The sequence below is a fragment of the Malaya genurostris genome, chromosome 1 (genome assembly GCF_030247185.1).
Source record: "Malaya genurostris strain Urasoe2022 chromosome 1, Malgen_1.1, whole genome shotgun sequence".
Classification (NCBI taxonomy): Eukaryota; Metazoa; Arthropoda; class Insecta; order Diptera; family Culicidae; genus Malaya; species Malaya genurostris.
Genome location: NC_080570.1, coordinates 135,531,455 through 135,547,246, shown reverse-complemented (window position 1 = coordinate 135,547,246; position 15,792 = coordinate 135,531,455). Strand labels below are relative to the sequence as shown.

The 15,792-nt window shown below is 38.6% G+C and overlaps 1 protein-coding gene across 3 annotated transcripts in view; it reads left to right on the top strand.

The window, feature by feature from the left end:
* Window positions 1-14,245, top strand: part of LOC131425852 (CREB-binding protein) — a 62,271-nt gene extending 48,026 nt beyond the window's left edge. For all 3 annotated transcript variants that reach the window (XM_058588082.1, XM_058588081.1, XM_058588083.1), the window contains exons 14-15: window positions 6,619-6,894; window positions 6,968-14,245. In XM_058588082.1, coding sequence (XP_058444065.1) covers window positions 6,619-6,894; window positions 6,968-7,654 — 963 coding nt within the window. In that variant the 3' untranslated portion in view covers window positions 7,655-14,245. The remainder of the gene's footprint in view (window positions 1-6,618; window positions 6,895-6,967) is intronic.
* The last annotated feature ends 1,547 nt before the right edge of the window (window positions 14,246-15,792 follow it).

Sequence of the window (15,792 nt, the reverse complement as noted above, 5' to 3'; positions counted from 1 at the left end):
CCTCGCAAGTCAGACTCGGATCGGTGATCACGCCGTCTATCTCGACTTCGCGAGCTGGTACGTATACGCGATACTCCCGCGTGAAATGCTCACTTCGAACGATCTCATTAGCCTGTTTTGCACTGGCTAACAAGACCCTAAGCTTGTCCGGGCGTACTTTCTCAATTTTTTGTACAGTATTGTATCGCGAGGACAGGTCATTAGAAAGTTTTAGAAGGTTCAATTTTTTACCATTCGCTTTGGTCCGGATGTAAACCGCATACGGTCCGGCCGAGAGTGCAAGCCCATCGGGATAGCTTCTAATGCGAGATTTATTGCCATCAGAAGCATCCATTTGATCATCGAGGGGAAGGTCAGGCAATTCTGTGCCTTTTGTCATGGCACGGAAATGTGTCCGTGCGGGTAAATATTAGGGGGCAATAAAAATCTAATGGTACTGAACAACAGGGAAAAAGAAAAAAAATACTTAGCTTTAGCTCTCGAAGGGTGATCGGCCGACAAGGCCCGGTCCTAGGCGACCGGTGAATACTCCAGTTCAATAAAGTGCAAAAAACCTCTTTGAGGAAAAAGCACTTTGTTTTTAGTCTCTCACTACACTGTCCAATGAAACCAATCTTTTTATCACTATATATATTTATCACTGTTTCTAATGTACAACGATATATACGCAGCGCCCAGCGCTGGCGCTGGCTAACGGTACCACACGCAGTGCTGCTTTACACAAGCTCACAGTCGGCCTTAAGAACGGATTAATTAGAACTATCACTCGACCGCACTGATGCACACAATAGAATACGGAATGACCTTGATAACGGAATAAAACAATTCACCACGCGATTGGAGAAAGCAGAATTTACGTCCGATCGATCCGATAGTCACGGCACGAATGAAGATGGCTCCTCTGTGGAATTCTTCGGAAACATAGCAATAACATTTTTCTTGTTTACGAAATACTTTGCACAAGAGACTGTTGCGTTTTGAAAATTTTAAAACGGCTCGCGTGAAGAGTGAAAAATTGTCGGCCAGTAGGTCGCGTATAACCACGTGTCTCGCTCTGCGTATTACATTTCTCTCCATGCTCTCTCGCATATGTGCAAAATGACTCTCGATGAGCCGGGTGGCCAAGACAGTTTTGATATTTTCGGTTACAAGTTTAACTACATCACATAAAATCCAATAAAACTTGGCAGCCTTTTTGAGCCGATTTTATTTCTCTCTCATGTTTCGTTACGTTACCAGGGAACTAAAATGGCGCCGCCATAGAAATCGACTTACCCTCACATAAATAACATTCACTTCATTTTTTCGCGACAACACCTATGTTTTTATGCACTAATCGCATCTAAATTAAATTATCTAGACATAGTCAGGATAGATTGTTGATGCATGCCTTTGAAGGCGAGATATTCAATGAACAAGTTGAAAGACGACGCTTTCAGCTATGCAATTCTTCCTTCAGAAAATAGACTTTCCCGACCGCTAAAGTCAATGAATCATTATGAAATTTTTACAGAATAATCTAAACTAATTTTCTAAGAGATTGTCAGTTGGGTTTTTTGATAATCGTCACCGTTTCTGAAAAAATCAGATTTGAAAATAGCCCTCTAAATCACCCTAAAACACACTGGCCTCAGACCTTAAAGACTGCAAGTGAATAAGAATTAATTGGCTCAAGTGGCACGTTACCCTGGCTTTATTTGTAGTAGCTCATAAACTTTTCTGTTTAGCATCCACTTTCAAAAATACAGTACACTCTTTAAACCCAAATTTTTTCCCCTGTTTCTTCAATGACAAAATTCAGTCGAGCAGACTCACTTTTCGCATTCAAAACAAATGAACACAGAGATGAGGCATTCCCGTCTTTCGTTTCAACAAAAGAGAGTATCGATGCCAACGTCACTTGTTTCCTCGCAATAACACGAAACGGAAACATCGTCTATAGAGAAATTTAACCAAAAAATGTGTCTAAAATATAATGAATTAAAGCTACTGCTTTTCAGATCGCAGATTTCTGGAAGCAAAACATGAACATAAAAATATATAGATTAAAATAATGGGAAATGAAAAGCTTTCTGCAAGTTTCGATCCTCCACTTGAATATCGATATTGCACACTCACTACACGTTTTTCACTGAAAACCGAAAACGAGGAGTTGTTTGATGAAATAAAGTAACACGACGTTGGAGCTACTGTTTGGCAGCACCGGCGAATGGCTAACAAGGTTAAAGCCGAAAGAAATATCGAATACAATAAGTAATAACCATATTTTTATCGGATTCCTGGACTAATACGATTGGTCCAGGCTACGATGGATAGAGTGATGTGCGTTGTTCGTGTATCGGGGATAAACTCGAGTCCCTTCGAAACTCGCAGAGGGCTACTGCGACGAGGATAGACACGAGTGGCACGATTTTCATAAAGTCCGTCCAGCTTCTTGTTTTCGCTGATGATATTGATATCATAGCACGCAACTTTGAGAAGATGAAAGATACGTACATCGGACTAAAAGCTGAGGCCAAGCGGATCGGACTAGACATCAATGTGTCAAAGACAAAGTACATGAAAGGCAGGGGCTCGAGAGAAGATAACGTCAGCCACCCATTACGAGTTCTGATAGTTCTGATTGGTGGTGATGAAATCGAAATGGTCGACGAGTTCGTGTACTTGGGCTCACTGGTGACTGCCGATAATGACACCAGCAAAGAAATTCAGAGACGCATATTGTCAGGAAATCGTGCTTACTTTGGACTCCGCAGGACGCTTCGATCGAGCAAAATTCGCCGTCGTACGAAGTTAACTATCTACAAAACGCTGATTAGACCGGTTATCCTCTACGGGCACGAGTCCTGGACAATGCTTGCGGAGGATCAACGCGCATTAGGTGTTTTTGAACGGAAGGTGTTGCGAATCATCTTCGGTGGAATGCGGATGGAAGACGGTACGTGGAGAAGACGAATGAACCATGAACTGCACCAGTTGCTGGGAGGACCAACCCTCGTCCAAACGGCCAAGGTCGGGCGGTTACGGTGGGTCGGGCATGTTGTTAGAATGTCGGAGAACAACCCGGTTAAAATGATTCTCGATAATGATCCGACCGGTATAAGAAGAAGAGGCGCGCAACGGGTAAGATGGATCGATCAAATTGAGGACAACCTGCGGACCCTTCGCAGCTACCGAGGCTGGCGGCGAGCAGCCATGAACCGAGTTGAATGGAGACGCCTCCTGTATACTGCAGAGACCCGCGTGGTCTACGACTGAAAGAGAGAGAGAGAGATGTTTTTATCGTTGACATTCTATCAAATAATTGAGCGGGGCTTTGAGCAACATTTTACGTCATTTTCGTTTGTTTAGAACTGAATAAAATGATTTTCATATACTGACTCGATGCGCCCTCCTGCGTAAAGGATATGGCAATTCATTAACTGTTCCCGAGTTGAATCACTCTCATAACAATCACCCCTATGCTGTATTTCGAAGGAATCGGATTTTGTCGAACGAATGTAAAAATTTGCATTCTCTAATTCGATCGAGTGATGCTTTTGTATGGAAAATTCGAAGTCAATCGAGCTACAGAATGTCAAAAATTCGTATTAGATCGAAAAAATCCGATTCAAACGAAATACAGAATTGGGGAGGATATATACTGCCCATACTTGCATATCAGTCCCATATGGAAAATCGGCATGTCGAGAAAAAGACGATTAAAATTTTATTTTCTAATTTTTTGATTTATTGCGCTACCTAATGTAAATTATGGTATTATTACATAAAATATCGGTAATACACCTTTGTTATTCCAATATTGCACCAAATGAAATTATTGAAATTTACACTTAATGGGACTGATATGCGGGTACTTTGCGTATGGGACAGACATGAGTTGATATTTTTTTCACATTTTACTGAAGAAACCCTCAACCTTTATTGCAATTTCTGAGAGTATATTGAGGATAGATTGCATTCCTCAAGCTAACTCAATATTGGCGAAAATCGATATGGGACAGATATACGAGTATGGGCAGTATAGCGACCTTAACATTAAGCTACTCCGGAGATGTCGAAAAACCATTTTTCAATGAGAAACTTGATTCAACAGCACATCGTTTGTTGAAAAGCTTGAAAACTACTCTGGGTCAATTTTAGTTTTCGAAAACGACATTAGTGTAGTTTCTAAATTGTTCGGAAAGGTTGTTTTAGCACCGATTTTCAGTTACTGTATGCAATACATTGTCGATACCCGACATGGCTTTATGCCTAAGTGCTCTACAACCATCAACTTATTGTAATGTAGGTCTTTAACGACTGATGGTATGTCAAGAGGTTTACAAACAGATGCTATTCAAACTGATATTTCCTCTGCTTTTGATGTAATTAATCACGATATAGAGATTGCTAAATTGGAAATACTTGGAATCGATTCGAACATCGTTCGATGGCTGTTAATCATACCTAATGGATCGTCGTTCAGTAGTGAATCAATCACGTTTTCAATAAGCTTATCGCATCGTCCGGAATACCGCAGGGCAACCGTCTAGTGCCTTTAATATTCTTACTGTACTTCAACGACGTCAACTTTTCTCTGACCGAACCCCAGAAGATGCAGATTTTTTACAACTACAGTTGCTAAGCTACGTTGAGGGGGTAAGAGAGTAAGCCGAATACTTTCTGGAAAAATCCCTGATAGCCACGACGACGTGCGTTCAATATCATGGTGATCTGATATTCAAGTCACACATCGGCTACATTGTTTCTAAAGCTCTTGAGTGCGGCTCAGTCGTTTGGAATTCTGGTCGAATCTTCATGAATAACGAACAGTGTCTCATTTTATGTTTTCCAAGCCATTATCACCCTAACAAAGTCAATCACCCTCACTCTTGTTTACGTCCGTATCCGCAGTACGACGAACGGGTGCTTTCGAACGAATACGAATAAGCCATTCTTGTTTTCACTCGAATGAATTCGAACGCGACTCGTTTGCCACAAAATATTCAAATATCAGTAAACTTCTTAATGTAATCTTGATGTAATCAGTCCAATTCATGTGATTAACCATATGCGAAACGCTAGAATGTATGCCATTTTAGTTTCAAACGAAGCGTGTGTTCGAACATCAGTCGTACGAACGAAATGTCCCATTCCCGTTTACGGACGAATAGACGAAATGCCGTGGTTTCGATTCGTCAGTTTAATGTTGCGAATCAACCGTTCGAACACATTGAAAAAAGTTTAACCGATCTCTAACAAAATTATTTTCGAATCTAAAGGTGATTTTTAATCAAATCATAAATTTGTGTTTTGCATAAATCATTTAGAAAGCAAAGCAGTATAGTAAAATGCTGTTTTTTTGTGGGGAGCCTTTGAATATATGCGAGGTTCAAAGTTTTTACGCATCAATTTTGCATCTATTAAGTACTTTATGGAAAATACGCCATGGGTAAACATGCTTTATTTTATATTAAATGCATGATTTTACGAATGAAATAAATATGTAGGCTATCGAAAACATGACAAAATTGCAAGAAAAATGCAACATATTTTTCGCAGATACTACTGATCGGACTGCTATTTCAAATGCTTTTTTTTACTTTGCACGAAATTTAATTCGAAAATTTCATTTACCGACTTGAATAAAATTGGTCCTGAGTACGATATTTATTTATTATGTAGCATTCGTCACTTCCTTGATGCTTGGAATCTTCCTTAAAAAACTACCTGCGCTACCGATCCTTCTTTTGCACAGGAATCGCGTACGTACACGTTCGAGTGAAAACAAGAATGGCTTGTTCGCATTCGTTCGAAAGCATGTTTTCGTCGTATGGTCGATACGGACGTAAGCAAACATGATGATACAAAATCAGTGAAAAAAACAAGTCAAATAACAAATGATATCAAAGATTTTTATTTACAACTCAAATCTGTACCAGAACTGATAGTTTAAAGTTGGATGGGCGTTGTTTTTATGCATGTACGATGTTTAAAAGTGTGATTGACTCGAACGTAAACGGGAATACGAATTTGTTATGCTTTCGAACGTATCGCATACGGCCGTAAACAAGAATGAGGGTGAATACTTTCACGGTTTTTATTGGAATTCCGCACCTCAATGTGTGTGCTTGCATTCAATCAGAGTGTCGTCTCAAATCTCAAAGAATGAGTACCGAATCGACTTGCATCTCTTGTGCAGTTCGTTAATGCCGTGGAGCAGTTTGCTGTGCATATCAGCAAGTGGATCATTTGTGAATTTAATTTGTGTGATGATCGCCTCACACAAGATACTTTTACATTGAAATTCTTCTGATTCTTCAAATCGAACGAAAAAAAATACATGCAAACTTCTATGATTTGTATGTCTTGGATAAGAAACTAACGAGCAAATTATGATGCAATATGATTACTGATCTATTTCGGGCATGACTATTAATTGAACTGCCTGACGTCCGAGCACAGTTCAACATGCTCGGATTATTCCGCATAACTTTGAGCAGTGAAACAGTCCAATTTATTCCGCAATCATATAGAAAAAATTAACCATACTTTGATGTGAAATGCATAAATGCCAAGCGATCATTCGCTTGTTGTCGTTGAGTTTAAATAATACGATTACTACCTTTCTTTCAGGCTCAGAACCAACAAAACCAGAACCAAGGCGGAATGAGTCAACAGCAGCAGCAACAACAACAGCAACAGCAGCAACAACAGTCGCACAATGTGATGCAACACGCCGGCGCCGGTGGTGTCCAGGGACAACAGCAAGGTCCAGGACAAATACCTGGTGGCATGTCGTACAATCCGGCTGCTGCCGGTGGTCCAATGGCACCGAATCGGCTTCAAGGAAGCGTACAAGGGATGGCCGGAGGTGGTAAACCAGGAGGCAACCCACAGATGCAGTTACCGGTAAGTTGTGGCCCGCTTAAGCAGACTAAAAAGTTCGAGGTCGATAAAACATGCCTTTTTTATCGTTTGATAGATTCAACAACAGATGTGGTACAAACAACAGCAGCAGCAACAACAACAACAGCAACAGCAGATGATGCTTCAGCGACAGCTGGCAATGACTGGAGGAAATATGCAGCCAGCACCACCTTACCAACAACGGCCACGGCCTCAACAGCAGATGGGCGTCGGCGGTTATGGACAAGGTGGAATGTTCCCCGATCAGCAGCAATATATGCAGCAAGGATTGAAACCGAACCCACAGCAAGGAGCCGGAGTAGGAGTGAACGTGCTTTCACAGCAGTTACAACAGGGTCCCGGAGGACAGCCAGGTGGTGTGATGGGTCCTCCAACGCCCCAACATTCGATGCAACAGCAGCTGATGCAAACCGTTCGATCGCCTCCTCCGATTCGATCTCCACAACCGCAACCTTCTCCACGAGCAGTTCCTTCACCGCGGGCACAACCGTCAGCGTCGCCCCGGGCACAACCATCGCCGCACCATTTGCCTTCCCACTCACCGGCACCATCCGGACCCGGTGGTGAAATGCACAACCATATGCATCCACATCAATCTCCTGTCGGCGTCGGTGGTGGACCCGGAGGCGTCGGGGGCCCCGGCGATCCCAATCAAATGGGCGGTGGTGGTGGCGGTGGTCCCAACGATACCAGTCCACTGACCGCTCAGGATCAACTCACCAAATTCGTCGAGCAATTGTAGTAGTATCATGTATACTAGGGACACCCCTGCTAACTCTGTGAGACTCAAAATAATGAATGGAGAACCAAGCCTTATCACTCATCTATATAATACCAGGTAGGAAACAATCAATATTGACCGAGCGAGAACCAAATTAGGATTGAAACCGCGACAACCCGCGATGTAAATAGCGAAGATACGTTGTAAATAAGCGCCCCGGTGTCCATTGTTCATAGATTTAGCGAACAGGTGAAAAACATGTTGTTTATTTTAGTGACGAGCGCACGTTTCGTAGCACACTCGGAAAACGAAAAAGGAAATCATTTCGTTTTCCTTCAGTTTGCCTTTTTAGCTACCCACTGTCGTACGTTTGTTTTTCTTCTCCTGCGGCACTTTACGTGTGCGTGTGTGCGTGTTGATGTGCTAAGCTTATGGCGGTCCCATTTTGGACCATGAAGTAAGTAATAGTAGACACAGTTCACCTCAAGTATTTATGGGTCACACACAACAACAACAGCAGCAGCAGCAGCAGCGAACAGAGCGAACGGCATTGCGAATTCAAACATGCAAAATGCAGTACTAGTTTTAAGAAAAGGACATTATGTAAAAATGATAACACAAAAAAAACCATAACTAAAGGCTAATGTGTAAGTTTGGACTATTACTATTATTGATTGTAGTATAAAATACGGTCGGGAACGGAGTGTATCTCAATCCCGGCGCCTCCGAAAATATAGGCACTTATAATTGGATAGGATCGCATCTTTTAGTTAGGGATCTGAATGTAAAGCAAACCGATGATGTTTCGATTTGTGTTAGCGAAAAGAAGCAAAAAAGTGATTCTTTATGAAAGAAGAAGTAGACGGAAGAGAAGAGTGACATCATCAGCGGATTGATAATGTGAATAGGTAGGACAAATAAACCATGAAAGTAACACTCATAATGGTAGTTGAACACATACACAACAAGAAGAAACAAAGAAAAAAAAAAACAAAAATCAATTGCGAAGTACTATTTCCTTAAGCAAGTAAAAAAAAAGCAACAAAAAAAAATACGTTAACATAGTGGTGTACCTATTTAGTAAAACAAAACTAGTATTGATTTTATATAAAAAAAATGAAAGACGAAAAACATTTTCTGTTAAGTTTAGATTATTTTTCTTATGTTACAGAACACTTGAAAAAAAAACAAACCGATGCATTTCCGTTCAAAGATATTTATTTTTTCTCCACATTGGAAGTAATATTGTGGTTGTTTTATGTTACGGCGTGCTTGTGCAAATATTCGTGTTCTAGTGTAGGCTCTACGAGAAGCCGAGAAATCTGTGCAGCGGAAAGAAGATTGACAAACTGTTGTTGTTTGGAGAAAAATTTTCTGGATGAAATTATCATCGATTGGTGCTCGAAACGTGTATGGTTTCGTACCTTTCGAAGGTTGTTCTAAAGCATGAATCTTCAAACGGGACGGGAGAGAGTGTGCAACCGAAAGGAAAGTCATTTCACTAAAGGAATCATTTTGCCGGAAGAGAAAATTTAAACGGAACGAATTTTTCAACAGGAAATGTCGTGCACAGGGCATAATTATCACTTAATTTTCAAATATGATAACGACCGTAAATGAAATCCAATATTACTTTCGAGTCTGGTGATATCGTCAATAAGAACGATTGACTTACAGCCCGACTCTACTACTGTTGATAGTGTTTTTTATGATTTTCAGACGAGAAACGTTGATATATTTCTTTTGATAATTATCAAAACGGGGATACCTCGTTTGGAATAATCTCATTTGACATAATGGTTTTTTGGCATAACGATCACTTGGTATAAAAGAAAGTCTTTGATACAGCTAAAATCATGCATGTCAGTAATAGTAATCAGTTAGTACGCGTCTGGGAAACCCATTTGAAATTATTTTGACTGTACCAATAATCGTGTTCTAGCCTCAGTATTCTTAATCACGTTCAGATTTGTTCCAACACATCGTAAGGAATTTTATTCGAAAACGACCTTAGCATATCAAATGTTCTTGAGATATGTTTTTGATTAAACTAAAATTTCTTAGTGAGCATAATACTCAGTTCTAATGGAAGCTACCTTCGAACATGTCTTGAATGTAGTCTCGTACACTGAGGTCTCTTATTACGCGGGAGATACGTACTGAGTAAAAAAAGCCGCGTAACTTCGGAAATACGCGTAAAAAACGTTGCGTCACTTTTGGAAATCCGCGTAAAAAACGTTGCGTAACTTCGGAAATACGCGTAAAATGTAATCTGAAAAACAATTTTTTTTTATATCAACTCTGGAACTTGAAAAATTTTTAAGATTTCCGAAATCGAGCATTTTTTTATGCCAACTTTTTTAGAAATGCATGAAACTTTAAAATATGGTGCAATTTCCAAGAAAAATTTTAGGAAAAAATACGACTTTGGACTTAGAGAATTTAAGACCACGTAACTTCGGAAATCCGCGTAAAAAACGTTGCGTAACTTCGGAAATCCGCGTAAAAAACCGCAAAACTGAAAAATATTTTTTGATGCCTGTTTTAAAAATCCATGAACGTCCAGATCTGGTATAATCTGCAAAACATTTTTTTTATATCAACTCTGGAACTTGAAAAAATTTTGAGATTTCCGAAATCGAGCATGTTTTTATGCCAACTTTTTTAGAAATGCATGAAACTCTGAGATATGGTGCAATTTCAAAGAAAAATTATAGGAAAAAATACGACTTAGAGAATTTAAGACCACGTAACTTCAGAAATCCACGTAGAAAAACCCGCAAAATTGAAGAAATTTATTTTTTGATGCCAGATGGCTTAGAAATGCATAAAACGTTCAGACCTGGTGTAACCTATGAAAAAAAATTCGAGAAAAATCGACTTAGGAAATTTTGAGTTAGGAACTTTTTTTTTTTAATTTCCGAAATCGAAATTTTACTTTGATGCCAAATTTTATAAAAATTGTGTTATGTAAATTTTGATGCCAAATATCTTAAAAAACCCATGAAACGTACAGATCTGTTGTAATCTGAAAAAAAAAATTTTGTTTTTCAGAATCGACTTTGGAACTGAAAAAATTCTGAGATATCCAAAATCGAACATTTTTCTTGCCAAATGTTTTAGAAATGCATGAAACGTTGAGATATTCAGCCCTATTCTGTACGTCGATCGATTCGAAATATTCCGATCGAATGTGCAATTTCCATTCTGCATTCCGTTCGAGTTGGGTGTGAACTCGAATATCATTCGATCGAGTTGTTCAATTTTCGAACATTACTCGATCGACGTGCATACGTATTACTTATGTTCGGCTTAGAATCGTTTCTAATTTGTTTGTTATACAAGTGTGACGGTTTCGTTCACAAAGGAACTAATAATATAAATAATATAGAACGTGTAAGTAGTGTTAACAGCTTTGATGTTTAGTGTTCGAAATTTCAAGTGTTCCCGAACGAGAGTCCATCGAATCATACAAGTCGAACGGAATGAAGAATGCAAAATTCGAACTCGAACGAAAGTGTAGATTCGTTCGTATCACAAATCCGTCGGATTGCAGAATCGGGGTGATTGTGTAATCTCAAAGAGAATTTTTTGGAAAAAATACGACTTTGGAATTTAAGACCGCGTGCGCAACTTCGGAAAAAAAATGCATGAAACGTCCAGATCTGGTGTAATTAAAAAAAAATTGAAAAAATCGACCTTGAAACTTAATTTTTTTTTGAAATTTCCGAAATCGAACATTTTTTTATGCCAATTTTTTTAGAAATGCTTGAAACTTTCAGATATGGTGTAATTTCAAAGAAAAATTTTAGGAAAAAATACGACTTTGGACACGGAAATCCGCGTAGAAAAAACCACAAAATTTAAGAAATTTATTTTTCGATGCCAAATATCTTCGAAATCCTTAAAACGGTCATATCTGGTGAAATCTCAAACAAGTTTATTTAAAAAAAAAATCGGCTTTGGAACTAAAAAAAAATGTGAGATTTTCGAAATCGAACATTTTTTTTGCCAATTTTTTTGAAAGGCATGAAACGTAGAGATATGGTGTTATCTCAAAGCAAAAATTATGGAAAAAAATACTTAGAGAATTTCAGACCACTTAATGTGATAAAATTTCTCATCAAAAAGTTAACATGTATGCTGGCAACCCGGTACAGTTTGCTCATATACGAGAGAGTGCAAGAGAAATACGATGCGCAAAGGGAATTGAGCGAGCCACGTGGTCGATTTAAAACTCAACACGCGACCCTCTGTCCTCAGACCTTAAGTTTCAGGAAGCATAACAATGAAAAGGTATATAAATATTCATTGTCTCCCTTTATGGGCTTCTCTGGACGAGGGGGGGAAAGGTATATAAATATTCATGTAACTAAAAATAGTATAAAAAATTCGAATATTGACGAAATATTTCACGAACACGAAGATGATTGATAAGGCAGGGCCACATAACCGGAGCAAAAATGAGCGGCAAAACTGTAATCGACTCGTTTATTCAGTTTACTCAAAGCTAGGTTTCTTTGCGTTAGCTAGTTTCGAACGTGCGGAAGCGAGATCGGACAGCACACGAACTAAACGGACGCGGCGACCGCGCATTAGACTTTTTTTTCATTTTGGCTCAGTAACCCGCAAAAAATAGCCCAAAAAATATCCTGGTAGATGCTTTTAGGCTTAGTAGTTGCTAAATTTTACCCGTTTTCCTAGAAACTCCATTCTGAGGATTATACATCAATATTAAAAAATCAATCAAAACATTATTCTTTCTGAATTAAACAACAGGGAAACGAATGTATTTTAGATACACGATTTTAGGTCAACAAAACGGGCGTAGAACTTATCATATTTCATTTTTCTTGATTTGAAATCAACTTCAATACCACATTATGACAACTATTCTATTCGACGAAATGACCCTTTCGATGAAATGGCACTCGACGAAATGTCCCTTTCGGTAAAATGACTTTCGATGAAACGGCTTTTCGGGAAATGATTCTAGCTTATTCATGGTGAAACTCAAACTAGTAGGTTTATTATTAGTCCAGAAAAGCAACTCAATTTGGTCGGTCTTATTTTGTTTTGTGACTGACTTTGGTTGTGTAGAACCAATCCTCTTCAGCTGTGTGATGACTATCAATAGTAAGCTGTAGCAGCATAGAAATTTTTTAATCATTTATTTTTAACCGCGGCTTTAACTTAGTTGGTCGTTCACCGGGGAAAGAATTTTAAGTGTTATAATAGACCATTAAGGTTTGATTATGCGGCGCGATTGAAATTGTTCGTGGGCTTTACGTCAGCAGTGTCAAAAACTTTTTACTTTTTTGCATAGCCCTTTTCGGAACACACTAAAAGTATTGATTTACAACTAAGGTTTTTTCTTATCTTAGAAGGAAAAATTCCTAATACAAGCCGTCAATTTTCCAACCAACGAAACAGATTTCTTAAAACACTCAGAATCCCAGAAAAAAATGTAACTCCTAGAAGTGATAGGAACTGAATTGTTCTGTGTGTCATTCATGATATCAGCACCGTACATATTATAATTGTGGTCACCTAGCCAACGGGCAGCAGAAGAAAGAAGGGGGGAAGATGAAGCGAACGAACGATCCCTCGAAACCAAAAGGAGGACACTATTTTTTACTATAGGAAGAATGGCTGTGTTTCTGTTTTTGTGTTAGGGAACAACACGAGCGAGTGTTGTAGATATATCAACCGGAAAATAATGTTTCCTTTTGTGCTCGCTGGTTGCGGATTATTGTTTCGCGTGATTCTGACCTCCCCCCCCCCCCCCCCTTCCCGGCTTGGTAGGGCGTTTAAATTTAAACTATTTTTGCCACTATCAAATGCTGATTAGGCAAGTGAAGCGTGTGTGTAAAATAAATTGTAAATAGTGCTAATGTTTTTTTTCTACTTATGTAGTACTGCGAATAATGCTTTGCTGCTTTGTTATTTTTGTTTTTCTTTTTTCATATTGGGCAAACCATTTAGTATAATTTCTTTCCAGCGAAAGTAGAACGTAGTAAGATCTCCAAACAAGTAAGCAAAAAAAAAATATTCAAATAAAACAGAAGTGATCACGGTGTAACTTAAGTATGTGTGTCTGTCCGTCTTACTGGAATCGCGGAAAGAGTGCGCCAATGATCCGCGAATTGTGCAAATAGTGCAAAACGTTTGATTGGTCTGAACGAGATTCGATTCAAGGTTAGGCTTTCAAATGACGAGTCGTCCCGGGAAGTGGCTTTCCCTGGGGCAGCGTTCTTTTTCGGGTCTACTGTCCGGTTTGCAGGACCGCCGCTCAGGAAAACAGGTACACGTCCGCTGTAAATAGGCAAATTAAGAAGATTTTTTAACTGTACCATCTAAAAGATGTGTAATTTAAACGTGGTTCGGTGTAACAAAAAATGAAAGTTATGAAGAAGAAAAAAATATCAATTTAACGGTTCTCTATTGTAATAAAAACGAAACTATTGTCTTGAAGTATTAATATATTTAACTAATTTTTAGTTAAGGAAGGAAACAGAAGGGGGGGATAGAACCCCCCTTGTTCCGTTCTAGTGCAAATCAAGTTTCATACAAAGTATCATGATGACGGTTTTCCGTTTCCTCAAAGCAAAAGAGAGAAAGAAAACAGAAACAAAAAAAAAGTCGAGACGGTGGCCGCTGTGAGTGTGTGCGACTTAATTATGTTTGTATTTGTATATGAATTAATATAAATATTCCAAGAATATGAAACTAGAAATTATTGGATCAGTGTTCGCTCTTAGGCAAAATAAGAGAAATGGAATCGGAAGGCAGAAGAGGAAAAAAACAATATTTTTACCGAAAACTGCAGTTGTGTATGATGAATATGGAAATAGGTAATGAATTCTACAAAGAAAGAAAAAGAAAATCTAACTGTTAAGGGTGAATCATTCATATTTGATAGATAATGAAAAGTGAAAGGCAAATCGTGAAGAAAAAAAACAATGCGTACGAAACTCTAGGAAGAAGGTGCAACTAGGATATTTTTTTATTGAATCAGAATCCTTAAGACATACAAGACGTGTACAGAAACATTTAGTAGTAAAAACGCAGAAAAACAGTTGCTGTATTTCGTGTTTTGTCTTTAATTTATTCTAGACTTTTAAGAAAAAAAAAAACAACCCAGCTAGAGGAAACGAAATCCATTTTGAAAAATATATATATATAAAAAAAACAAACACACATCTGAAAAATTATACGAGTTAAATGTTAAGCTATGCCGATATGTGAAGAATAATCTGTTTTACTGGTAAAGAAAAAAAAATGATCATAAGCGACATCCACTGGCGCAAGAGCACTAGACGCAAGCCCATGCTTTCTCTCCCACTCGTATATGCGTATGTAGTGTCATTCACAACAACAGAAAATCACCCTCCCACAACACACAAACACACACACATACCGACAACTACACCGGCATGCAGTGGATGTAAGATAAATGTGTATAATTTATTTTAAGCACCACCACCAATAAACTCATTAACACATGAAAACACGTTTACACATCCACACACACAGACATACACATCATTTGTAAAGCGCAATGTTGAATACTATAAACGTCTCTTATTTAAGTAATGAAATAAAATTGAATAAAATCACGAGCAGAGATTTGCTTTGAAAGGAAAAAAATAACGTAAATACTTCTATAGATAAGACAGTGCTGCTTGAAAAACTTTGAAGTAACACACACATACACACAAACCGTGTAGAGATCACAATCCCCCCAGTTCCCAGTTCTGAACCACGCTGCGAGAAATGGGACCGCGGATGCGATCGATAGTGTTTTTTAGTGATTATTGAAAACAAACTAGGAAGTATATTATAAACAATTATTGAGGGCAAGCATACTATTCATTATTGATAATAAAAAAAATGGATGAAAATGAACAGAAAATAATAATAACAATGCAGAAAAAAATATATTTGAATGTATAAAGTAATCTTATGGAAAATAAAAAAAGTAATTATATAAAAAAAAACTTTGACCCGTGTTCATCAATTCCTCCGCTGCAGAAGGCGATAAATTCTGCTCCCGGTAACGGACAGAGCCAGGAAAGAAAACTTCCCTTCCTAATTCGATCCCCCCACCGGCAGGGCACGTGTTGTTAATTACTGTGGCACATGCAACCTTCCTTCTG